This window comes from Mustela erminea, chromosome 13, assembly GCF_009829155.1.
Source record: "Mustela erminea isolate mMusErm1 chromosome 13, mMusErm1.Pri, whole genome shotgun sequence".
Taxonomy (NCBI): domain Eukaryota; kingdom Metazoa; phylum Chordata; class Mammalia; order Carnivora; family Mustelidae; genus Mustela; species Mustela erminea.
The window spans coordinates 23565207-23591001 of record NC_045626.1 but is presented as its reverse complement, the minus strand read 5'-3'; the positions used below and the strand labels follow the sequence as shown (position 1 = coordinate 23591001).

The 25795-nt window shown below is 53.6% G+C and overlaps 1 protein-coding gene across 3 annotated transcripts in view; it reads left to right on the top strand.

Moving 5' to 3' along the window:
* The window catches only part of MAPK4 (mitogen-activated protein kinase 4), a 146028-nt gene extending 126377 nt beyond the window's left edge, over positions 1-19651 (top strand). For 2 of the 3 annotated variants that reach the window (XM_032310882.1, XM_032310884.1), the window contains 4 exons: positions 7696-7840; positions 9339-9500; positions 14155-14356; positions 17014-19651. In XM_032310882.1, coding sequence (XP_032166773.1) covers positions 7696-7840; positions 9339-9500; positions 14155-14356; positions 17014-17710 — 1206 coding nt within the window. In that variant the 3' untranslated portion in view covers positions 17711-19651. The remainder of the gene's footprint in view (positions 1-7695; positions 7841-9338; positions 9501-14154; positions 14357-17013) is intronic. The other variant, XM_032310885.1, reaches the window with a different exon arrangement.
* The last annotated feature ends 6144 nt before the right edge of the window (positions 19652-25795 follow it).

The window sequence follows — 25795 nt, the reverse complement described above, 5'->3', positions numbered from 1 at the left end:
TAAAATTTTTTTTCAAAGATTTTTATTTACTTATTTGACAGAGAGAGGGAACACAAGCAGGGGGAGTGATGGAGGGAAAAGCCAGCCTCCCACCAAGCGGGGAGCCCTATGTGGGGCTCGATCCCAGGACGCCGGGATCACGATCCGAGCTGAAGGCAGATGCCCAATGACTGAGCCATGATTCTTTCAGAGCACCTGGCTGGCTCCATCCATAGAGCACTCGACTCTTGATCTCAGGGCCATGAGTTCCTCTTTTTTTTTTTTTTTTTTTTTTAAGATTTTATTTATTTATTTGACAGAAATCACAAGTAGCCAGAGAGGCAGGCAAAGAGAGAAGGGGAAGCAGGCTCCCTGCTGAGCAGAGAGCCTGATACGGGGCTCAATCCCAGAACCCTGAGATCATGACCTGAGTGGAAGGCAGAGGCTTTAACCCACTGCGCCACCCAGGCGCCCCCCCCCTTTTTTTTTTACTATAAAGAGGAATAACCACATGGCGTCTTCAGGCCTTCGCAAACTTAACTGGGCTTTGGTTGATTTCCATGGAAACCTAGGAAGAGATTGTGAATTTCACTGGCCAGGATCCCCCCGTGCACAGAGTGGAGAAGGAGCAGCCCAGACGAATGGGGACAGCCGATCAGCGTTGAGGGCATCTTGAAGTTAAAGACCGTTCTGTGCAGCCGACTGAACCCTACTCTTTCTTCAGCCGTGTGGACTGTAGCTGTATGAACACAGCGTACCCCATTACTTACCAGCCACTGCGCTGTGCACTGGGCTTTGAAGACTGTGTGTTTCTTTCCTCGCCTTGAGTGATTCCCTGCTGTATATTTTTATGGAAATGAGTTTAATAGAATGAGTTTGGAGTCAGCAATAAGAAAGGCTCTTTGACTGTGGTGTTACTTCTTTTAAAAAAGGCTTCTAACCGTGCCTGATGGGGATATTGGCACAAGTAAGAATTACACCTTAGGAGGGAAAAGACTGGAGGAGGAAGGCCATACGTCTTTGCTTAGAGGGGCCTCTGGGAAGGTGTTGTTTTTCTAAATGATCTTTGATGAGTGTCTGTAACACAAAGAATTAACCCCATCATAGGTCAGCCTGCTGCTCTGATGGGGAAATGTGCTTGGGCTGTGAGCGAGGCAGATCGCAAGTCCTTAGGGCCGGGCATGATATGCAAGATGAGTAGGGCCTTGCTGGCCCCGGTGCGGCCCTCTGACCGCGCAGCATCACCTCACCCACCTGATGACCCGAGCGTGCACTGAATCAGTCCGGGTCCTCAGGTGTCCGCGTGCACTCCCAAGTCCGAGAAGCGGTGCTCTGGACGTCCACCAGGGGAGTGGTGTCACGGTTCCCCGTGCTGTGCCTGGACGTTGCTCCGTTAGGAGCCCAGTCCTCTCCCCATCATGCCACTCTCCCCCCACCCCCCATGCCTTCGATAGCCCTGATGGCTTTAGAGGCTTTTCTGATGTGAATGGCAGGAGGGCTGCGTAGTCAGATGGAAGGCACACCAGCCGCATAGTCTGCGGCGGAATCCCAGCTTGTCCCGTACAGCCTGTGTGACGCTGGAGAGACCACTTACCCTCTCTGTGCCTGAGATTGCTCCCTGTAAAATGGCTACAGTGAAAGTCCCTGCCTCCCTGGGTTGTTGTGAGGATGAAGTGAGTTAATCCTTGTGAAGCAGCACAGTTTGACGAGCTCAGTGCATGTTAGCTGTTATGATCCTATTACAGAGATTTCTGTCTCCTGCTTTGGCTCACGTCTGTCCCCAGAGCCTCAGGGAACAAGCTTAACTCTTCCATATGACAACCTTGCAAACATCTAAAGTCAGCTCTTGGGGCCCCTGGGTGGCTCAGTCATTTGAGCATCTGACTCTTGATTTCAGCTCAGGTCAGGATCTCAGGGTGATGAGATCGAGCCCCACGTCAGCCTCTGCGCTCAGCATGGAGTCTGCAAGATCCTCCTCTCTCTCCCTCTTTCTCTGCCCCTCCCCCACCCATGCAAAATCTCTCTCTCTCTCTCAAATGAATAAAAAAACACTTAAAGGCAGCTCTCATGCCACCCTCCCCCTTTATGTTCTGCAGGCTAAAAATCCCGCGTCTTTCCCATTCCTTGTGTGACATCCCTTTGATTTCTGCCACACGCCCCCTGGAAGATCTTCTGGGAACGTGCGCGCCTATAAGAGTCACAGCACCCATGCGGCAACCTGTACGGATCCCTAAGGCTAAAAATTTTACTTCTTCATAGCCTGATTTCTTTTTCCCTTGACCCAGTTTCTTCTAGATCAGACAGGGGTGCCTGTGTGTGCTGCAAGGACACGTGGTGCCCACGGGCCTTCCCAGGGGCCTTCCTGAGCCCCAGGGTCCCCTGCTGTCCAGAGAGTAGCATCTTGGTGCTAGCCAGGCTTGCAAGGCTCTCTAGGCTGCGAGGGACCGGGACTGCAGAGCCGGTAACCACCTTGCTCCATCCACACCCTGCCCGGAAGTAAGAACCTGCAGGAGCTCTAGCAGAGGACGCAGACCTGTCCAGGGGGAACTGGAAGAACAGAGCAGCCTCTCATGGTCTCTGATGAAACTCCCATCCTGTTCACAACCCCTCCTTCCTCACTCCACAACTGTCCATGGCTGCCTTGGTTCTTCCTGGTGTTCTCAAACTGGACAGGGGCACGCAGCCTCCCTGGGGAGCTCATTCAGGATGGAGACCAGTGACTCCAGGTGAGCAGCTTTGGGCAGTCTGTACCTCTCGCCAGCACTCCTGATTCTCCTTGCTGGGCGTCCACTAACTTTCAGAACGGAGGTCGTTCTCCTCAGCCCCTTTGTCCACATGCCCAGATGTCTCTCTGTCCCCTGAGCACATTCTAGGTCTTCCCACCCTCTACCTTGACTCACACGGGTGCCCATTGTCACCACCTAGCTATCCCAAGACGTCCCCTCCAGCAAGACCAGCTTGGACCGCATCTCCAGGAAGCCTTCACTGACCCACTGCCAAACAAAGCCTGTCCCTGTGCGTTCTAAGCGGTGTCCTTCCTTGCTGCTTATGGGGGCTCTATGGTGGTGGTCCAGCGACGTGCAGGTTAGAGCGAGGACTCCGGAGCGGGACACCCTAGGCCACATCCCAGTTATACAAGCTTGGGCAGGGGGCCCTGTGGAGAGCCTGCATCGAGAGGCTGACGGGAGCACAGCAGAATGGAAGCGTGCAAAACGCTAACCCAGGAGTGCCGTCTGTTCAGTGTCCGACTCTTGGCTTCAGCTCAGGTCCTGATGGCAGGGTCGTGAGATTGTGCCCCGCAGGCTCCGTGCTGAGCTCAGAGTCTGCTCAAGGTTCTCTCTCCCTCTTCCTCGGCCCCTCTTTCCCACTCTTTCTCTCTCTCATAAATAAATAAATAGATCTTTTTAAAAAGGTCAAAGGCTAACACAGTGCTCAGCACAGAGTAGGTCCCACATAAATGTTGACCGAGATCATTTCCTTATCTTTCTGACAACCATAGTGACTGTTTCATCTCTACCTACATTATATGCTCTTTGAAGACAGGGCTGGTTTTAATCATCACGTTCATTTCCACCGCACAGGGACACCACATGCCACAGACTTGCGGTAGAGAAGGTGAGGCTGTCCGAGTCCCCACCACCCTGGCCTGGAAGCAGGGACAGCCCTAAGCAGCCATTCAGGATGAGGGGAGAAACCAGCCTTCGCACCTTGTCACCCTACCCCTCCTTCCCCAAAACACACTCAGCTACAGCTGACTGGGCTTTTATGCTTCAGAGGCTGTGTCCCCGTTTCAATTCTCCTGTCCCTGTGAGGGGCCAGAAGGATGAAGCAGAAGGCGTATTGGAACATGGCTTCTCTAAGCTTCTGTCTCCCAGACACAAGGGGTCAGGCTCGGGAGGCACAGAGCTGGAGCCCACCCACCCCGAGCCGGCCGCGGATCGGTGCCAACCCTTCTGGAGTGAGTTTGACGGAGGCTGTTCTGGATTCCCTGGCAGGCAACTGGGACTGAGTGCAGTGTCCCTGCTCCCTCTGCCCAGAGGATGCTCAGATCGTTAATCAGACCTTCCCTCTGGATCTGTTGGGGGTCCCTGATTACCCTCATCAGAGGGCAGCCACTGCTGATGATTTCCCAAACACCTCCCGTGCTTTTAAAATCAAAACCTCCCCTTGGCTGTACTGGACCCTAAAAGGAAGTGACACTGGCTGGTTGCAGCCATTTCTGAGGAAGACCCAGAGGCCCCCATGGCAGGGTCTAGACAGGGAATCCTGGCTAGCTGCCTCCCGGGAGCACCTCCAGACAGGGTGGCAGGAGGAAAGGGACCCTCGGGAAAGGGCAGCTCCAGTCCTGCCTCTCACGTGCTGAGGGGGGCCATGGAGAATCGTGGGAGTGTTAGTGTCCTGTCTCCTCAGAGACCCACACAGTGGTGCACCACAGGGAGACCAGGTATGATGACAGGTTTCCTCCACATCCTGATGGAGCTGGAACTCTCCACACCCTGCAGGCTCTGACAGGAAAGCCATTTAAAGATACCTGTTGAGCCCATCTACTTACTGTTTTGTGAGCCCTTCTGATAAAACTCTCCATTCCTCGGTATTCTTTTAATTCTAGAAAGTTCTGTGTTCTTTCACCCCACCCACTCTGCTGAAACGTTCTTGAATTCAGATCACTAGGATCGTGTTGTAGGCCCCAGAGCCTCTTGCTTGGACTCCCAGGGCTCATCTCAGCTGAGGGCAGGACCCCTGCCACCACCTCCTTCCCCATGTCTGCTTTCCCTCGCCCTGCCCCGCCTCCCCTTCCAGAAAGGGAGCCCCCTTTTTGTTCCCAACGCCCCCTTCTGCAGGGCTCCTCTTGCTCCAGAACCTGACAGAAGACACTGCAGCTTCCCAAATTCTCCTCTGCCTGGTGGCTTCTGAAACACATCAGTATGTCCTCTGTTTTCAAAACGGCTTGAGGGACAAGTGACCCTGGGGAAGCAGCAGGACCTCGGTTTTCATTCCGAAGTAAGGAAGAGCTGTTGGGCGAACTTTCTCAGCTGCTGTCATGGCCTGGCCCTCATTTCTGGCTCGGGCAGCCTTGCCCATGCAAACATCTTTCTTTTACTTTCCAGGCAGGTGTTTCAGAAGGAAGCCTCCCTGTGTCCCCACTTCAGTCCCGGGTGCTGCGGATTGGCAGGTGTTAATGACAGGAAATTCCATCCATAGAAGACCGCTCATTTACATATCAGAAAACTCTCCTCTGGGTGACTCTGCTTTTATCTTCCTCTGGCTGCCTCAGCCTCTGACTAGAAAATCAATCAAACCATTCTTTACTGATGACCTGCCCACCCAGAAGTGAACTTCTACAGTTTGGCTTGTGGCTGTAATTTTTTGAAGAATTTTTTTTTTTTTTTAAGATCTTATTTATTTAAAGAGAGAGAGCAAGCGGGGTGGGGACAGAGGGAGGAGAGAATCTCAAGTAGATGCCCTGCTGAGCACAGAACCCCATGAGGGACTCCTATGACCCTGAGATCATGATCTGAGCCAAAATCAAGAGCCAGACGCTCAACCGATTGAGCCACCCAGGTGCCCCCCAAATTTCATTTTTTATTTAATTTAATTTTATTTATTAGACAGAGATCACAAGTAGGCAGAGAGGCAGGCAGAAAGAGAGAAGGAAGCAGGTTCCCTGCTAAAGCAGAGAGCCCGATGCAGGGCTCAATCCCAGGACCCTGGGATCATGACCTGAGCCAAAGGCAGAGCCTTTAACCCACTGAGCCACCCAGGTGCCCCTAAACTTTATTTATTTATTTATTAAAATTTTTTAAAAGTTTTTTTTTTTTTGAAGATTTTATTTATTTATTTGACAGAGAGAGATTACAAGTAGGCAGAGAGGCAGGCAAAGAGAGAGAGGAGGAAGCAGGCTCCCTGCTGAGCAGAGAGCCGGATGCGGGACTCGATCCCAGGACCCTGAGATCATGACCTGAGCCGAAGGCAGCGGCTTAACCCACTGAGCCACCCAGGCGCCCAAAAAGATTTTATTTATTTGACAGATAGAGATCACAAGTAGGCAGAGAGGAAGGCAAAGAGAGAGGAGGAAGCAGGCTCCCTGTGGAGCAGGGAGCCCGATGTAGGGCTCAATCCCAGGACCCTGGGACAGTGACCCGAGCCGAAGGCCCAGGGTCAATCCACTGAGCCACCCAGGTGCCCCACCTAAAATTTATTTTTTAAGTAAGCTCTACACCTGACATGGGCTTGAAGTCACAACCCTGAGATCAAGAGTCGCATGCTCAAGGACTGAGGCAGCGAGGCACCCCAGTCTATCTGTAACTTTCAGGATCACACTTAAACCCCTAACAAACCACCGTGCATACAGCAACATGGATGAACCCAGCTGCTTCATGCTAAGTGAGGGAATTGGGACTCAGAAAGGGGCGAGGACTCCACGTATATGGCATTCCATACAAAGCAAAACCGGAGGACAGAAAACCGTGATTGCTAGGGGGCTGGGGCCAGGGCATGGGGGATGGGTGACTCGACAGGGACATGAGGGAATCGAAGGAGTTCATTTGGGTGGGAGCATTGAGGCGAGGGAAGGGGTACCCTGTGGTTGCTTCCTCTTTCCCCCTTCCCTCCACCAGTTTGGGTCCCTCCTCTGAAGAAACATGTACCACAGAGGAGAGAGCACTGCCGCCGTACTGTAGGGCTCTCGGAAGGTTTGAGCAAATAGATTCTAGATTAATTGATCAAAAGCTCCTGGTGGGTATTGGGGTTTCTTAACTTTTCATCTGCGTGAGCCTGGGTCTGTGAGAGTTCCTACATCAGGAAAAAGGGCAGTTCAAATGCTGAATGGGGAGTTTCATCAGCGGACATCAAGACCATCCCTGGGCTCTCCCACTGGATCCCTTCCGTCCGAATTGTCTCACCTTAACCCCCACACGGGTCTGCCTTCTCAGTTTAGAGACTGTTCCGGGTCATCCGAATGGACACCTCCCAGGTTACACTCTCGGGCCAACTTTCTGGCCCAACATGTAAAAAACGGAATCCAAGTTGCCCAGCTATATTTTCCATTCTGTGCGAAACCACGTAGCTCCCCACCACATCTTGTAGGGAGGGCTTCTGTCCCAGACCACAAATCCTTGAGCAGTGGCTGAAATCAGTGAGGACATCGATGCCCTCAGAAAGACACTGTGGAGCTCCCAGAATCCTCTGGGCCAACCAAAGCTGCACCCACTCTCCGTTCAGGGTGTTTCCGTATGCCCTTCACCTGCCCCCATTACGGAGCCAGCCTTCCGTGGTCAGCAGGGGCTTGGCATCCCCAGCTCTATAGCCGCATTAATTCTTACCTTCAGCATCACAGTAACTGGCTTGATTTCAGATGTGTGGCCATTGCTGAAATTCAGCCGCTGGATCAATGAAATTCCAAGTTTCTCGTCCTCACTCCGTTGATGATGGTAATGAACTTGAGTTTGGCTCCTAGGCATCCAGCTTCTGACTAGATGAGGGCAGATTCGTTTGGCAGGGTGATGTCACGTTGGGGTGGGAAAGCCTTCCTTCCAGAATGTTGGTCTCTTGCCTCTCCACCCACAGTGGAGAATTGCTGGGCCTCAGGGAAGGCTCCAGAGTGGAAGGATCCTGGACGGGGTGCTGTCTTTGGGTGGAAAGAAATGAGAAGGTGCTGGGGAGAGAGGGTATATCTGCACAGGGCTGCTCATCAGAGCCGGGGGTTCTGTCTTCCAGGGTTACCTGTCGGAAGGGTTGGTGACTAAGTGGTACCGCTCGCCGCGCCTGCTCCTCTCCCCTAACAACTACACCAAAGCCATTGACATGTGGGCCGCCGGCTGCATCCTGGCAGAGATGCTCACGGGGAGAATGCTCTTTGCTGGTAAGTCACTGCCCATGCCTCCTTCCTTCTCTGATGTCGTTCTAGAAAAAGGGAGAACTGATTAAAAGGGAAAAAAGAAAAAACCACACACACACCCCAATAACAAAATAAGACAAAAAAAGATGGTAACCACAAAACATTCTAGTCTTTCTCTTTAAAATGACCTGTATGGCTTAATGGACCTACTTAGAAGCCCCTTATCATTTCTGGCAAGATACCAGAAAGGCTGAAAATAACCTTTTGAGGGCAGAACTTTCAAAGTCAAGTAACGACTTCTATTCAGACACCTTGGGATTGACCACTGCAAACACCCATCCTGCATTTTCAGACCCTTCCTCTTCTCTCCCAGCCATTGTGAGCAGCCAGTCTGGAGTGTTCATTTGGGAAGCGGACCACACAAGGGGCTCCCAGGGTCCCTGAACTGACCCTTCATGAGCCCGCACAGGGGGAGGCCAAAGGGACCGCTTCCAAACAGCCTGAGCCGCAGGCCCTTGCTGCGACAGCATCGCAGTAATCCTGTCCGCTCGGGGCTGCACCAGGCGTCGTTGGGGGACACAGAGGAGCCCCACCATAGGACCAGCTTCTGGCAGTTTGGAATCGGTGGTAAGGGACAGGCACGCAGAGCAGCTACATAAATCTGGGGACTTCTTGAAGATAGAAAGTCAGTTAAGAGTTTAAACTGGTGGAAGTAAGTGGAAAGGCTATCAAGCAAAAAGGGAAAATGGAAGCAGTGAGTAAGAGCAGCCTGGAGGTCGAAGGGGACAGCGAGGAGAGAGACCTGACCCCTACCAGCAGTGCCACCGCGCCGGGAGAGCGTCCGTGCTCGGGCGGCAAAGATGAGTCGCGTTTCTGAGACTCGTAAAGACTGAAGCTTCTTACGGCCGAGCATCCAGCCTGAGGCCTGCCAGGGAGAAGCTGCTCAGTAAGTCGACATTTGGTGAAGGAATGAAGGAGCACAGGCGTGAATAAATGCCCGAGTCCGTCCTGTCCCCGCACACGTCTCCCACGCACCTGGCATAGCGCCATCGCCGGTCCTCCTCCCCTCGGCCTCGGGGAGCACACGCCGCATTCCAGAGCCAGCTGGTTATTTCTGATTGTCCCCCTCCTCGTTAGGGTCCTTCTAATTGGATACCCAAAAGGCGAGGCTCAGACCTTGTTTTAAAATCACTTCCTCGCCCAGCCCGGGAAAGAACACGCAGAGGCGTCTGGGACAGAGCACTGGGCCCAGCTGTTCCCGTCACATTAGCTCTGCTGACTCAGTCTGTATCAGACGGGTCCATTCCAGAGGCAGAGACACTTGTCAACGCCAAGCCCCAGACATGGCAAGCAACCTGCCTGCAGTCACACAGCAGGCCAGCGGCCAAGTGAAGACCCGAACCCGGGTCCCCTGGCCGCCGGCCCGGTGCTGCTCCCACCGTCCTCCCGGAACCACCGTGGGGCTTCCACCGCCCCAGCCTCTCGGGCAACGCACTTGACCATGTGGTATTTGGCTCCCCAGGGGCTCACGAGCTGGAGCAGATGCAGCTCATCCTAGAGACCATCCCCGTGATCCGGGAGGAGGACAAGGACGAGCTGCTCAGGGTGATGCCCTCGCTCGTCAGCAGCAGCTGGGAGGTGAAGAGGCCGCTGCGCAAACTGCTCCCCGAAGTGAACAGCGAAGGTACCTCCACCTGGGGCCAGGCCAGCCTCCGGGAGGCTGCGCTCCGGCTTCCTCCCGGGCCGGGCGGGTGGTCAGCTTCCAGAAGGACGATGCCGAGTTCCTAGACAGAAGGGCCAAGGCCATGCCACTGTAGCAGGAGTTTGCCCCAGCTCCTTCCAGAATGAGCATCCCTGGCCCCCAGACTTTGGCCGCCAGGAGACCCTCAAGGCAAAGCTTGGCGTCCTCCAGACTCTCTCCTTGTCTTGGCTTCCTCCTCCTCCTCGTCTTTCTCACTCGCCTTCCTCCACCTCCTCCTTCAGCTCCCCTTTCCTTGTTTCCCTTGATGATGTGATGCAGAGAACGTGGGTTTTATGAGCTTCAGACCCAGACCCAGACTCATTGCCCAGTTCCACTGGAGTAGCTGTTTGGCCTTGAGCGAGTTTCCTAACCTCTCTGCCTCTGTTTCCTTAATTGTAAGATGAGTGCAGTGATCCGTGTCATGGGGACATCGTGACGGGTGAGTGAAATAGAATGTGTAAAGCCCTGGGCCTGGGAGAGTTGCTCCATCAGCTGAATGTTACCATTAGGGGTACCTGGGTGGCTCAGGCGGTTAAGCGTCTGCCTTCAGCTGAGGTCTTGATCTCAGGGTCCTGGGATTGAGTCCCATGTCAGATTCCATGCTCAGCGGGCAGTCTGCTTCTCCTTCTCCCTCTGCCCCACTCCCTGCTCATGCTCTGTCTCTCCCTCTGTCTCTCTCTCAAATAAATAAAATGTTAACATTATCACTGGATCTCACACCTACCAGAGGCTTCCTGAGGAGACCCCCTCCCGTGTTAGGTAGGACACAGGTTCAGCCAGTTGGAAGAGACACCCAAATTCCTAATGGCTTACATAAGATTTCTTTCTCATTTAAGAAAAAAGAAGTTAGGAAGCTTATTTCTCTCTTCTGTAGTAATCACAAAGCAGACAGTCCAGGGCCAAGACGGTGATCCTGCTGCAAAGTCATCCAGGGGCACAGGCCCCTTCCGTCCTCCTGTTCAGCCATCTTAGGGTGCTGCCCTTACTACCGGAGGAAGATCAGGAAGGGGGGCAGGTCCGCTTGCCCTTAAGGTCATGAGCCGGAATTTGGACACCTCACCTCCACTCACGTTTCGTTGGCCAGAACTCAGTCCCGTGGCCCCAGCTTGCTGCGGTGGAGGTGGTGAAATAGGTTTTATTCCATGCCACTTTGTGTCCATTATTACGAATGAGACCATCAAGAGACCAAGAACTTGGACCACTGGTGTCTTCTAACAATGTCCGTGGCCATGATCCCCACTCAATCATAAGCTGCCTCAGTTTTCTCTTCATGAAAGGGGAGGAAGAATCATTTCATTCACCACAAATTAAGACTCCGCCCATCTGTATGTGAGTCCCAGGGCCCTGTAGACATCCCACCACGAGGCGAGATGGGCATTCACCTCTCAGGAATTCCAGGTCAGGGGTGTGTCACCGCGTCCCCTCCCCCAAGCAGCCACACACACAGCAGCCCCTCAGTGCCCTGGCTCTCAGAGTGGTGGGCTGTGTCCCCACAAAATCAGAGTTGGCCCTGATAGGAGATGAAGCTCCTCATTATCGTCGGCAGCATCCCCTGCCGTGCGTTAAGCCCCCACAGTGTCAGGGATGGGAGTTCGGAGACACGAGAGGTGCTCTCGCTGGGAAGATGGGGAGAACCAAGACTAAGGAATGCATCCTAAGGGGCCGGCGAGAGCTCCGCCTATTTGGGGAGAGGAAGGGAGTGGAGAGGGACAGAGAAGCTGGCCAGTGGGACATGGTGAGCCCGGACCAGCAGGACGAGTCACAGACCTGTAGGTAGGAAGTGAGGCTGGAGAGGTGAGAAGGGCCAAGAGGCCAATGACTTTGGACTTGATCCTGTAGCTGAACAGTGTTCACCGAAGCTGGGCGTGATCCTCTCTCCCTATGTGCCAAAACTCCGCTCCAACCGAAACTCCCTCGCCGGCCTGTGGCCTTGAAAAGCTGACCTTGAAAGGAGGTCTCCAGCTGACCTCTAGCTTTAGGAGAATGAGGGGTCCCCAGAATGAAGTATGGGTCGGGGGAGAGCACCAAGGCCACCCACCTAGGAGAGCCGGCCGGTGACTTGCAGTCCTTCCCTTTTCTGTACATCTGAGGCCCCGCAGGCCTGGGAAGAGGCAGGGTCTCTTTCTGGCTGTAGCCCGCAGAGGCTCAAAGGGCAGCCTGGGTGACTCTGTCCCTCAGTGGCTGATGGAGCCATCAAGGCAGGATGAGGGAGACAGGCCCCAAGGCCATCATATCGAGGCATCAGTTCTGAGCTCCATTTACCCTACAAAGTAAAGGTGTCACAAGTGACAAATCTGATGGGAGTGCTCTGGGTGAAGCAGCGTTGGGGCCCTCAGGGCCCACCTGCGTCTCAGTCACCAAAGATGCCCCTGAGGATCCTTCCAGACCTGGGGGCTCTGGAAAGTCCCGTTTGAAGTTCACTAGGTCACAGGAAGGTGACAAGATGGTAGGGAAGCCTCATACTAGAAATGCCTTCAGAAAATGTGGGGAGGTTGAGCCCAGAGAAGAGGAGTTGGGGGTTGGGAGGGCTTGGTTTCTGCATTGAGAAAAACAAAGCTAGTGCCGTGGCAGATACATCCAGAAACTCCAGGAAGATCTGCTGGCGGTGTAGACACAGCTTGCCTCCAGTCTGGACAGAGTGGGGGAGCCTGGGGTTCTCCCGGAACCCAGACTGTCAGAGAAGGGTCTGCCATCTTCAACACTCAGCCTTCAGGGTCCCCCTGGACACCCACTTCCAGCCTAAGCCAGGGGAAGAGAGGCGAGAGACTCTTACAGGAGGCTTTCACGCATCCAGGCTGGAAGTGGGGTGCACACGTCACTCCCACCCCGTCCCCCAGCCTCCCGTCCCCCAGCCGCGTCAGACAGCAAGGGCGGCTGGGAGAGCCAGGCCAGTGTGTGCCAGGCAGAGGGGCCATGCCCAGGACCTGGCTGCTGCCTTGGAACCTGAGGGGACCGGACATGGGAGACCTGCAGAGGGCAGAGCTGATTTAGCTTAGAGACAAGAAGGGATTTTCTAGTCTTTAGGCTTCTGGAAGTGTCTGGCACCTGCTAGAAGACCAGCTGTCAGGAAGAGGAAGGAGGAGACTCATCTTCACTAGAGTCCATGGGGGGCACTTCAGGGTTTGCTGGGTCTTTGTTAACAACAGTGATGCCGGTGATGATGCCTGCCCATGTCCAGAGCTTCAGCTCTCTCCTGTCCTTGTCAGAAGGTCCAGAGTAATCTGCTGGATCGAGGGAGGGCAGCAGCCCAAAGAGGGAGAACCTCGCCCTGCCCAGAGCCAGGCAGGGCCAGAGCGGACTGTGTGCCGTGGCCAGGTTCTTCCCAGCCCCGCCCATCAGGGAGGGTCTTTCAGGTCCCCAGCCCTGACCCAGAGGCTCCCCCTGAGCCTCGAGCTCTTGACGGTGATCGGAGTGCCTGCTGCTTTACTGATCTTGCGGTCTGGGCTTACGGAGCTTCACCACGTCCTCCCTCAATTTCCTGAATCATGGATGAATTTTGCTGCAGAGAGACCCAGGGCTGGTGTGAGGGGCAGGGCGGTGGTGGCTGGCTTGCAGCCTTTGTCCCCTGCCACGTGGGCGGTAACGTGATTAGCCCCGCCGGGATTCAGGTGGGCTCTCCCGAGCTGAGGCGTGATACAAACCTGCAGGCTAGACCTTGTGCTGAGATGAGGCAGGGCAGAGCCCACAAGGCAGAGGGTTGCCCCTGCCCCGCCTGGAGAAAGGACACCAGTCCTGTGTGCAGAGCTGGTGTGTGGCCACTGCGCACCCACAGCGCCTGACTGGCTACCGAAACTTCGAGGTACTTTCATGCTGGCGGGCAGCCAGCCACCATACAAGGCTTTGGAGTGTCCCTTCCTGTCCCCAGGTTCCAGTGCCTAGGATCTCCCCTTGATCTGGACCCTGGTCCCCAGGAGGGCTTCAGCTTGGTGGTTATAAATATTTTAATATCAAGCCGGCCTGCTGTTGTTTGTCAAACCTCCAGGCGCAGCCTGTGGTAGGAAGGCAGGGCCGGGCAGCTGTGGGCTATCGGACCTGTCCCACCTGCCTCACCTTTTGGTGACCTGTCTCATAAGTCACTGCTGGCACCTGGGAGCCAAGGCTCCCCCAGGCACTCCAGCAACACACAATCTGTAGCCAGTGGGAATGGGTGTAGAGACACCGCAGCTCCCCCCGACCCCACAAGGGAGCCACCTCTGAGGTGTGTCCCATGCTGTCTCCTAGAGGACGCCCCCCCCAACAGTGGGACTGAGCTCCAGGTGTCCTGCTCATGCGCACAGCCCCCTCCCCTGCCAGTGCTTCCAGGGAGGGTCACCCCGTACTCGCCTCTAGCCCAGACCAGCCTAAGGCAGACTCCTAGCCCTGTACCGGCTCTTAACCAACAGCAACTGGAACAAGTCACTTTCCCCTGCTGGGCCTCTGTTTATTCATTTGTGAAATCAGAAAAGCAGTTATCTACTCTGAATTTGCACTGGATTGTGGTGAGGATCACAAGAAAGGAGAATGGCTGAAAAGCTTTTTACAAATGGGAAAGTACCAAAAAATGTCTCTGCTAGGCAGGGCAGTGAATGACTTTCCTGTCCTGTTTTGCTCCCTGCAGCCATTGACTTTCTGGAGAAGATCCTGACCTTTAACCCCATGGATCGTCTAACAGCAGAGATGGGGCTGCAGCACCCCTACATGAGCCCGTACTCGTGCCCGGAGGACGAGCCCACCTCGCAGCACCCCTTCCGCATTGAAGATGAGATTGATGACATCCTGCTGATGGCTGCCAACCAGAGCCAGCTCTCCAACTGGGACAGGTGCGGTTCCAGGGGCCTCCGGCTCTGGAGTGTAGAATCCACGTTCTCATCCTCCCGTTTCTGTTTTGCCTCTGATCCTCCGTGACCTTTCCCTCTACCTCCCAAGCTCTATACCCCAGGCACTCCCAGCGGGTGAGCATGTGTGGGTTGGGAGCCTGCCTTTGTGCAACACGGCCACCACCCCTGTCCTCCCCACCCTGAGGGTTCTAGAGCCAGGGCTCAATACAAGGTTCAGCGACATTTAAGGAGTACCCGTCACTGGAGCTCACTTCTGGCAGACTGGGAATCTGCCCTAGAAAAGTAGACTGCGCCAGCACACAGAGGAGAGACAATGTGACGTTTATGACCGCACAAAATTTCGCATGGTCCTCATCGTTGAAACCTCCCTAGAGTGCCACGAAGGAGGGGTGCTGTTATCACTACTACTCAGCAACACATGAGGAAGCCACAGCCCAGAGAGGGTAGAGACTAGCGTCAGGCCACACAGCTAATGCCTGCCTCCTGGGGGGCCTCCTGGATCTGCACCTATGCCAGACACTGCTGAATGCCAAACTGGGCTGAGCCTCTGAATCCTTCCCAACACAGTGTACCCGGAAGTCACTACCCGTGAGTCAGCATTGGGTAGAACACACATTTTTTTAACCATCTCTGTGTAGGCATGTTATCATTTCTCGGGACCCTTCCTGTTCTGACGTTGAGATGAGGCAGCTAAACATTTGGGCGTCACCATCTGCTAATCCGGGGCCGGGAGAGCTGAGAGCTGCTCAGTTTAGAAATAGAAGTCAAGGGCTTAGCAGCTAGGACTCCAAGGAGGCCTAAGTGGGAGCCCCGCTGCGGTGGGAATGTGACAGCTAGTTACATAAGTGACAGATGAGCAAGTTCTCCTTTTCAGTCATTTGACAGATGACAGGTTTCAGCGTAAGGAGGCAGTGGGAGGGCCGGGGCAACGTTGCTATTTTTGGACAGGTTTGTGGGTTTGTTGTTGTCGATTGTTGTTATCAAGAGTTGCCAGCAAATAGAGATTAATGAAGACCCTTCCTTCTGCCACCCCCATGCCTTTCCCGCCCTTGACTGTGGTCCCTGCAGCCCCTCCCCCTCTGCGCCACAGCGCTTTAAGGGCTCAGAGCACTGGCCCAGGGAGGCCCACCCCGTGCTTATCACGGCTGTAGTGCAGGGCTGGGGCCGGGAAAACTGGCAGGGTTTCTTTAGCCACTGCCCACCAGCTCTGCCCATTTCTCAGCCTGACAGAGTTCCGCTCCCGACTTTCCCATCACACCTTCCTGATGGAGATTGGCCATCCATGGCAGACTCCTTCCTACAGGCCCTCCTACTTTGGACAAATGGCTTAACCTTGGATGAGTGCCAGCATCATGTCCCAGTGGGGACATCGGGAAGGCAGCATGATAATGCTGATTCCACAGAGTCTTGTCCGAGAACCGGCGCCTGGCTCCCGGTGTGTAGCAGCCAGGGATTAGGGTCTTCTTAAGTTCTTCCTCCTAGAAATCTCGGCAGCTTCTAGGACCCTTGTGGGAAGAGGCAGTGTTCGCCTCTGGGAGGGACTCCTGCCCTCGTGGTGTCACTGGGAGAGAGGGCAGCAGTCCCGGGGCCTCCCTGTGCCTCGTAAACCACATCGTGTGGACCGCTTCTCCGCATCTACACTCTCACAGCCAAACCTGCCTGTCTTCGGTGCACCGGCTCTTCCTGTGTGAGCTCTGGGCATCCTGTACTACGAGTGGCTGGCTGTGGGCCATGCCTTCCTGCGCTCCCTGCCTCCCTCCACATGGTTCTTCTGCACAGAGCACCTGGCATGGGGAGGCGAGGGCCCAGCTCGAGCTGATGGCCAGCACACCTGCCCTTCATTTGCTCTTGGCTAGCTGACTTTACTCTCCGTGGCCGCAGGGCACTTGACAGAAGGCAGAATTCCAAGGATCTTTGGCCTCTCTGGAAGGTGTCTAGAACCTTTCCATAGATCCCACCTGCGCTGCATTGTTGCAGGGTGCTGGGGGTGGGGAGGCATCTAACCAGAGCCCCTAAGGCAAGAGGTCTTAGCCCAGGCCGTACCTTAGCATCCCCTGGGGATGTGTTAAAACCACGCAGACGCAGAGTCCCAGTGGAGACCTGCAGAATCAGAGTGTGGGGTGATTCTAATCTGAGCCAGGGCCAAGGAGCACTCATTAGGGCTCCACTACTCGAAGTGTGGTCCCTGGACCAGCAGTATCAGCATCACCTGGGAGCTGGTTAGAACCACGGACTCTCTGGCCCGCCGAGAGGCTACTGGATCAAGAGCGGCAACTTTGCAAGGGTTGTGGCCTTGGTGGGTGCCTTTGAAAGGAGGGTCCACGAGGCCAGGGAATTTGTTGTTTGGTTCTCTGCTGTGCCTGGCAATGCCAGTGCCTTGAAATAACTTAATAATGTGCTCAAGAAATAACTGTAGGATATTGAATGAGTGCAGAAGAATACAAGGGTTAAGCCAAAAAAAAAAAAAAAAAAAATCAGTCCTTCCACGGGAACCCTGGGGGGTGTGGGTGGGGGCAGCCACGGGACCAGAGGGACAGGAAAGGAATGGAAAGGCAGTCTGTGCCCGACAGACAGGGGTGTGGGGCCTTGGCTCCCTCGGAGAAGGCAACTCACCATTCCGTTTGTCTGCACCCTTGCAGGTACCCTGTGAGCCTGTCCTCGGACCTGGAGTGGAGGCCGGACCGGTGCCAGGACGCAAGCGAGGTACAGCGCGACCCGCGCGCGGGCTCGGCGCCGCTGGCCGAGGACGTGCAGGTGGACCCACGCAAGGACTCGCAGAGCAGCTCGGAGCGCTTCCTGGAGCGCTCGCACTCGTCCATGGAACGCGCCTTCGAGTCCGACTACGGGCGCTCCTGCGACTATAAGGTGGGCTCGCCTTCCTACCTGGACAAGCTGCTGTGGCGCGACAGCAAGCCGCACCACTACTCTGAGCCCAAGCTCATTCTGGACCTGTCGCACTGGAAGCAGGCGGCCGGGGCGCCCCCGAGCACCACGGTGGCCGCGGACGCTGGGCCACGCGAGGACGAGCCGACCAACCTCTTCCTGGAGATCGCGCAGTGGGTCAAGAGCACGCAAGGTGCCCCGGAGCGCGCCAGCCCGCCCCCCGACAGCCCTGAGCGCCGCCTGTCTGCCTCTCCGCCCGGCCGCCCGGCCCCCATCGACGGGGGCGCCAGCCCCCAGTTCGACCTGGACGTGTTTATCTCCCGCGCCCTGAAGCTCTGCAGCAAGCCCGAGGACCTGCCGGACAATAAACTGGGTGACCTCAACGGCGCGTGCCTCCCTGAGCACCCCGGGGATCTCGTGCAGACCGAGGCCTTCTCCAAAGAAAGGTGGTGAGGGAAAGGGGGAGCTCCAGGCACCCCCGAGCGGAGGCCACCCGGGAAAGCCCGGCCTGGCAAGAAGGGGCTGGCCCTCCTCCCCCGCATCTCGACTGCGCGCCCTTGCACCCCTCTCTGCTGCCTTGGGGTTAGCAAAACACAGGAAGGATCCGAGGAGGGAGAGGAATGTCCATTTCTTAAACTGCCTTAATAACTAGCCTTTAACCTCTGGGAGCAGGTTTGAACAGGAGCCTAGTTTGGGGGTTGATCACTTTCCCAGCAAAGAGGGGGCCCTTGTTAGGTGGCGGTTTGCCGGGAAGCAGTGTGTCTTAGACAGCAGTCTGCAAGCCCGGCCGGGTGCAGAGGAATCTTGCTGGCCGACGGTTGAAGCCATCTGGCCAGTCTAGCCTCACGGACAGAGGAAGGACAGTGAGGCCGGGAGAAGCCAAGTGAAGTGCTTACCCCCGGGGGCAAGGCTGGGAGCCCGGTCTCCTAGGCTAGTGTCTGTCCACTCTAAACTGTCTTCCTCTGCTGGGGGCCCTATGGCTTTCCAATCAAAAACCTTGGTCCAAGGTGTTTCTTCCCTGCCCATCACCATCTGCCCTATCCCATCTTTTATTCAGAGCAATGTTGCTTTATATTCCAAAATGGGAAACTGAGCCAGTTTCACCCTACAGACCAACCAGATATTATCTGGTTCCTCAAGTACTTCCGTAGCCCACCTGCCACACCCCCGTTAGCTTCATCCCTGTGTGGTCTGAAAACCTTGGCTCAGATCAGACCAGTGTGGGATCTGTGGGTCCAAGAGCTCATCTTCCAGACCTGGGCACACACCTCCTCCAGAACTCCCTATGCACTTTCCTGACACATGCACGGATGCAAGGCCACGGCCCCAGCTCCCCAGGGAGTGTCATACACAGGTGAGTTTGAAGACAGCAGTCCCAGTAACGCCTGCAGCCCAACACCCAGTCCCATACATGGAACCCACACGCAGACACGTACAGAGCTCCTCTCCCAGCCTACCTTGGGAACTAATGTTCTTGGCACAGATTGCGCCTTTGGAGTAAACAAGGCCATGAGGTGCCCGCCATAGAGCAAATGTGTTAGGAGAGAAGATTTCACACGGGACCAATCGTGCTTCATGAATACTGACCTTGATTTTGATCATCCATTTAGCCCTGGCAGAGAGTGGTCCCTAAAGAAATGCATGGAAAGCAAGTGGCCTTGGGAGCAAGGTGGGAAGATGGGAAAGGCCGGGTGCCAGCAGGAAAAGTCCTCAGGGGTCAGGCACCAGCATAGAGACCCCAGGACACAGGAAGGGCTTCCAAGCAGCCATGCCCCTCGTAGCTTCAGGCTGAGTTTGGGGCGTGCACCAGAGGTATCCTCGCATTCAGAGCCTGTGGTGATGGTATGGGGCACAGCAAGCCCTCTGCGGAAGCAGAGTCCATTCCCCGAAATGCTCTGCCATTCCCGCCACTGGTATTCTGCCCCGCCCAGCACCCCCAGAGATACCCACGGGAGGTCTAGCCAGTTTGCAAACAGAGGACTCCCCAGTGTTGGCCTTGGGCTGTGTTCACCCTCACCTTGACAGCACCTTAAACCTATCAGCTAACTAAGAGTTGTACATTGAAACCTGCAACACATTAGAAACTTATATTTAAAAACAAAATTAATCACACTGACCATAATTTTTAATGGAAAATATGTAAATATGAAGTGTTTGAGTTTCTTTCTTTTTCTTTTTCTTTTTTTTTTAAAATAAGACAAGGAAATACACACCGCTCCTCATGTGCCACTTGTCCTCAGAGGGCGGCTTTACGTTTTTGGTAAAGGAACAAGCTGCTGACCCTGACCAGGAGTTCATATACAATTGTTATTATAGAGGAATTGTTATAACTACTCATGTTTCCAAAAGATCTATTAAACTCATCAGGATGGGCCAAATAAAGTTTTATTGGAACACAGAGTCCTTTATTCATCGAAGTATGCTCTCATTCATTTACGTATTATTTGATCGTGTCTTGGGCAGTGGTGGAGTCCTTGGAGCACGGCTGGTTTCTCCTTGCACCCCGGAGGGCAGGGTTTTGAGGGGTTGCCGTCGGCAGGGAGCGGAGTGGAGAATCTATACGGATTGGTAGTCAGGGTAGTGATTCCAGAACCGTCTGGGTCTGGCCTGGTGTCCGTCCTGTAGATTTCAAACCATATCTTGGAGTTCACCCCCATCTTTCTGAGCAAGGCTAAACCCTTTGTCCAGCCCCAAAGGGGCCAACATCATGAGATTTGGAGGAGCCAACACCCACAAATACCTCCCCGAGCCACACTTCACAGGTACCTGAGAGTCCCCTCAACGAAGTTCACTGCTTTGTAAGACTGGCCAGACATTAGCCGTGACCTCATTTGTTATTCAACAACTATAAAATAAGACAACGGAGGGGTTCTTAAAATGTGTTTCTGTCGATTCGGACTTCCCTGAAAGGCCCTTGCATTAAAAGAACTTTCTCTTGGTGGGCTGCATTTGATCCAAGAGGAGCAGCCCCGTTAAGGGAGTTGGGGGATTCTCTCCAAAATGGCAGCAGAGAGTGGCCATCTCTCTGCGGGGCAGAGGTGGATGAAGAGAGCACCGGGGGCGGGGCCAGAGTCCTGGTGGGAATCTTACATTGGCCTTGAGGCCCAATTTGAGGTGCTGGTAGGTAGTGGGAAGTGGGGTTTGAGAAGCCCCAAGAGCAAACAGCAACAAAGGAAAGAAAAACTAAGAAAGGAGCACCCTGAGGTTGACCCTTGAGCATTCCAGCTTTGAGCCGCCCGGGCCCCTTGGAGACGGATTTTTTATAGTGCGATACTGTCAATGTAGTTTCTCTTCAGCAATTTTCTTCTAACATTTTCTTTTCTCCAGCTGACTTAAATATTTTAAGACTGTAGCATATAATATGCATAACATACAAAATATGTATTAATCAACTTTATGTTCTGGGTGAGGCTTCTGGCCACCAGTAGGCTCTTAGCAGTTAAGTTTTGGGCAGTCAGTAGTTCCGTATGCAGATTTTCTGCTTTGTGGGAGATCAGTGCCTCCAAGCCCCATGCTCAGGGGTCAACCGTACGTCCATTCACGTATTGTCTGATCCTGTCTCCTATGAAGATGTGTTTCTACTCACAACACTTGTGACACTAATTGTGAGTTTTCCACGCCAGACGGTTCTCCGGTTCTCTGTACTCTGACATTGGACGTGGTGTCCCACCCCTCCAGATAGCTTCTGCCCAGCTTGGGGGCTGATTCGTCCAGTAAGGAAAGTCGGATGGGGCACTGGCTTATTTTCCTTCAGAGGCAAATCGTGAGACAAAAAAAAATCAAGGGCAAGTCATTCGGGAGTGGGAGGAATGAGCTCAGAAGCTAGAGCGAAGGGGAGATGATGCAGAAGGGAAGGAAGCCGGTCACGGTGCAAGTCACCACTGTGGGAAGGAGGAGCGTGTGAATGACAAGCCTGTGGCCGAGAGCAAACCTCCTCTTCAACAATTGTTTCCCCTTCCGTCTCCCAGAACTGCTAACACGTGGTTTACATCTTCTCCGCGGTAATTCATGGGCTCGATACTAAGAGTTTTAAATATGACTGAGAAATGCCTTTGCAGAAACAAGGACACTGGGAGCCTCGCTGAGTTGGTTCAGGGCGTTGCCATGGTATCAAACATGGTCGTGCGGGTTCCAACAGCCATGACGGCCGGGTCTTCACCGTCTCGAATTGGTTCCCTCAAATCAGTCTCTGAGATGGGGGCTTCTCCGCAAGTGATTGTTGGAAGGAAAGCGCTAAGAGGAGGGAGAGGACAGGAAGCAAGGCTGGGGAAGAACGCTCAGCCAGCTCGAGGTCCGGGTAGAGACCAGCTTCAGCCTGACACCACACAGAGCTCTGGAGAATGAATGGCACCAGGGAGTTGATCCCACGTTGAGGAAAAGAGGCATTTGTGCCCCCATGTCAGCCAGTGACTGGGGACTGTTGGGGTGGAGTGGAGGAAAGAGCCCATTCAGCCAAGGGCAGTTCTCCTAGGAGCCAATTGGCCGCCAAAACCCACAGCAGCTGGGCAATGGGCCCCCTCAGCGCACCTGCTGAACGGGATCTGGGCAGGGCACCATCTGCATTGCAGGACAGTGTACTGGGCACTGTGGGGGCAAAGAGGTGGAAATGAGAGACCACCAGAGTTGGCCCCGCAGGGAGCCCTCCAGGGCCAGTTCCAGCCCTTTTGTTATTAATTTCCCACTGTTAACGGTCCCCAAAGTCACTTCTCCACCACTGCCCCCCACCACAGAGTCCTCCGCCAAGTAACTGTCCGGAGGGGGGTTCCCAAGACCATCCTCCAGTTTCAATAATTCACTAGAAGGACTCACAGGATGCAGAAAAGCTGTCGCACTCACACTTACGGTTTATTACAGTGAAAGGATACAGAACAAATCAGCAAAGGGTAAACGGGGGGCAGCCAAACTCCTGGAGAAACCAAGCACAAGATTTCAGGGGGTCCTCTCCCAAGAAAGTGGCATGGGGACATGCTAATTCTCCCAGCAACAACATGTGACAACCAGTGAGTCTCATCCCAGTCTTGGCACCCAGAATTTTTATTAAGGATCAGTTCAGCTGGGTAGGACCATGGGACTAATGTGAGCTCCTGTGTTCCCAGCACCCCGGCCCAGGTCCAAGTGGGAAAACATGGCCTTGGCTCAGCTGTATAATAGAGAATCCAAAGGCTCCGGAATTGCTCCCAGGAGCCAGCCAAGGGCCAGTCCTTCTGAAGAATGTACAAATGCTGTGCTTTGGAATGTACAGGGTTTGAGAAACGAGGACCTGGGAAGTGAACCCTCTTCTACAAGGTAAGTCTGTTTGTGACACATTGGATGTATTTGTGCCTCCTGCCATTGTAAAGTCGCGTGAGAGTCTGTTTTATGTGAACTTTACAGCAAAGCTGAAGCAACAGAGCTTTGTATCCTGGAGATCTTAAGAATATGCAGCATTATTAAAATATAATAATAATAAAAACATGCCTGCTGAGGCCGGTGTCAGGCAATCTAACACCTGAGATCCTTTTTCTTAGTAAATCATGGTCTGCTCGTAAGAGCCAAGCCTGCTGACAGATCAGCAAGCTAGCTAACCACTCATTCTGTCAGCCTGGCGATTACCACTGGGGGAATTACGCTGCAAGCATGACAGACTGCTGTAGGAAGCAGGCATTACCAGCTCCCCCGGAGCCGTACTGGAATGCCGAGCTGAGGACACCAGGGTTCTGCCGCTGAGAGAGGTCCCTGGCCACATGAAGCAAGAGGCAAGACAAGAAACTGAGGATGTCAAGAGTCAGGCTGAGCCACACCCAGCTTCGAGTCCCCACATACGGGCTCCTACTAGGTAGAATTAGAGGAGATGATGGTTTCTTTTATGTTCCAACCCGATGAGACCAAGGTGTCTGGATATTTGGTCAAATATTATTCTAGATTTTTCTATGAGAGTGTTTTCAGATGAGATTAACATCTCCAAGGTGCCTGGGAGGCTCAGTCAGTTAAGCATCTCTGGCTCAGGTCATGATCTCAGGGTCCTAGGATTGAGCCCCGTGTCAGGCTCTGTGCTCAGTGGGGAGTCTGCTTCTCCCTCTCCCTCTGCCCCACTCCCTGCTCATGTGCGCTCTCTCTCTCTCTCTCTCTCTCATGAGCTCTCCCTCTAACAAAAAATTAAATCTAAAAAAAAAAAAAAAGGCAGAGATGCTTGTCTGTCTTCACTGTTGCCTGAACTGAGGGCAAGCCAACCTGGGAACTGTGGGGTGACCAGGGTAATCAAGTGTTCCTAACCACAGAGGAAGAAGAAGAAGAAAGCAGGAGACAGACAGAAGCTGCCCAAGCACAGGGCAGTTCCCCCCATCCCAGTCCCTTGTAGGGACCTGACGGTACCCCCTGCACCCGGTTCTCATTGGATCCCCCACAGCTTCCCCGAATCTTTTCTGAGTGGACTCTGTTACTGGCCATTGAAAAGAGCTTTGACTCGCCTGCCTTGTTCCGCCCTGGCCTGGCCCGCAGGAGCCGTGCACGAAACCCCCGTACCTGACCCGTGTGTAGGGCAGCCTTGTCCCCTCAGTATCCATTCACACCAGCATAACATCACAGTGATTTCCTTCAAGCAGTGCTTAGACAAAAAGGAGGGCACTGAGTAGTTTTGTCATGTGAAGGGCTTCGGGAAGGATGTAGATAAAGCCCACATTTAGGCCAGAGTTGGGTGAAAAGAAACTCGAGAGAGCAATGAATGCCCGATGGGAGGGGAGGTCTCCTCTGCTGCCCCAACCTGGGCAGGGCTGATCAAGGTCAATCAAGGCCAGGAGAGGTCCCTCTGGCTTAGCACAACACACAGGGTCTGACATTCCTACTGGGAATTGGCATTCAGAGAGACCAAGGACACCAAGATGTTGGTGTAATTAAACTTCCATCAAAATCTGTGAGCAAAGAGTTTATCCAGCCAACAAATGTGCCCTGACCACAGGAAGCAGAGCCACAGCTGTTTTTTACCAAATGGATCTCATTAAATTAATTATATTACCCAGGACAGCTCATTCAACACCCTCAAACGAGTTTTAATAAAATCAAAAGTGTTGTAGCAGAAAGAGGCCATCTAATGAATCTAATTCTTCACCCTGGAGATAAGGTTGTAGGTTCAGAGAGACTAAGTGACAAGGACAGGTCACATAGCAAGCTGGTGGCTCCTGGCTCATAAGGTACTGCTCTTCCTTCTACAGCATGATGCCTGTCTTGGGACCTGAGGCATTCATTATAGTTAGCTATCCAAAAGCTGGTTCCCTCCCTAAGACTTCCTCAAAATGATCCATGGCCATGTGACCCAGTTCTGGTCCGTGAGAGATGAAGGGATGTTTCCTGGGAAGCTTCTCAATACTTGGGTTCAAAGGGCATCTTGAGAAGAAAACCCTTGCTTCCTACTTTTGAATTTGGATGCAATGCTGGAACTACAGCAGCCATCTTGAACTCATGAGGCAACAAACCAAAGGACAAAAAGTCAGATTGTGGAGGTGAAAACATGGGATCAATGGAGCTCAAGTCTGTGATGATGTCATGTCAGTAAGCTGCATAACCAGCCCTAGAACTGCCTACATTCAGACTTTTTTTTTTTTTTTTAAATACGAGGGTGGAATAGACAGAGGGAGAGGGGGATGCAGATTCCCCACTGAGCAGCGAGCCCAACTCGGGGCTCGATGCCAGGACCCGAGATCATGATCTGAGCCAAAGGCAGACGCTTAACCAACTGAGTCACCCAGGCAGCACTACGTTCAGACTTTTTTAGTTAAAAAACAGTAAATATCCTTGTGATTGAGCCAGTTAGTCTTCAGTTAAATTTTCTTTCACTCGTGGTAGTAGGCATCCCAGGGAATACAAGGATTATTTGAAGGCTGCTGATTCCTCCACGATGGTATTCTGCCTCATTCCCATAACAGTGCGGTTTGGGTTCCCGCCGCTTGGTAGATCCTTGGTGAAGTGTTATTGTCCCGTTCTCTAAAACCTGCAGTTGGCAAACTTCTTTATACACCTGTGACCACAACGGCTGACCCCAAGGGCATATTTCTACATAGCTTTATGCCTTTTATTGCAAAGAACCTGCCTTTTCCTAGAACATATGAGCAGCAAAAGTTCCAAACCTGGAGTGCTTGGGTAGCTTAATCAGTTAAACACCCCACTCTTAGTTTCAGCTCGGGTCATAATCTCAGGGTCCTGGGATCCAGCCCTGCATTGGGCTCCCGGCTCAACAGGGAGTCTGCTTGTCTCCCTCTCTCTGCCCTGCCTCCCTTCCTTGCCCCCACCCCGCAGTCTCATGCTTTCCCCCTCTAAAATAAATAAATAAATCTTTTCCCAAAAAGCGAGTTGTCCTGTTTAAGAAAAAAAAGAGTTCCAAACCAGGGTGAGTGTTTGAGCTCTTTGGTAGACTCAACAAACAGCCAAGTGTTGGCTCTCACCCCAACCTGTCCCGGCGGGGGAAACCCTCTTGCATTATTTATTGTGTCCTTAATCTACAGTTCTCCAGCCATCCCATGTCTGCTGCCTATTTTTTGAGATCTTTGCTAGATACTTAGCTACATT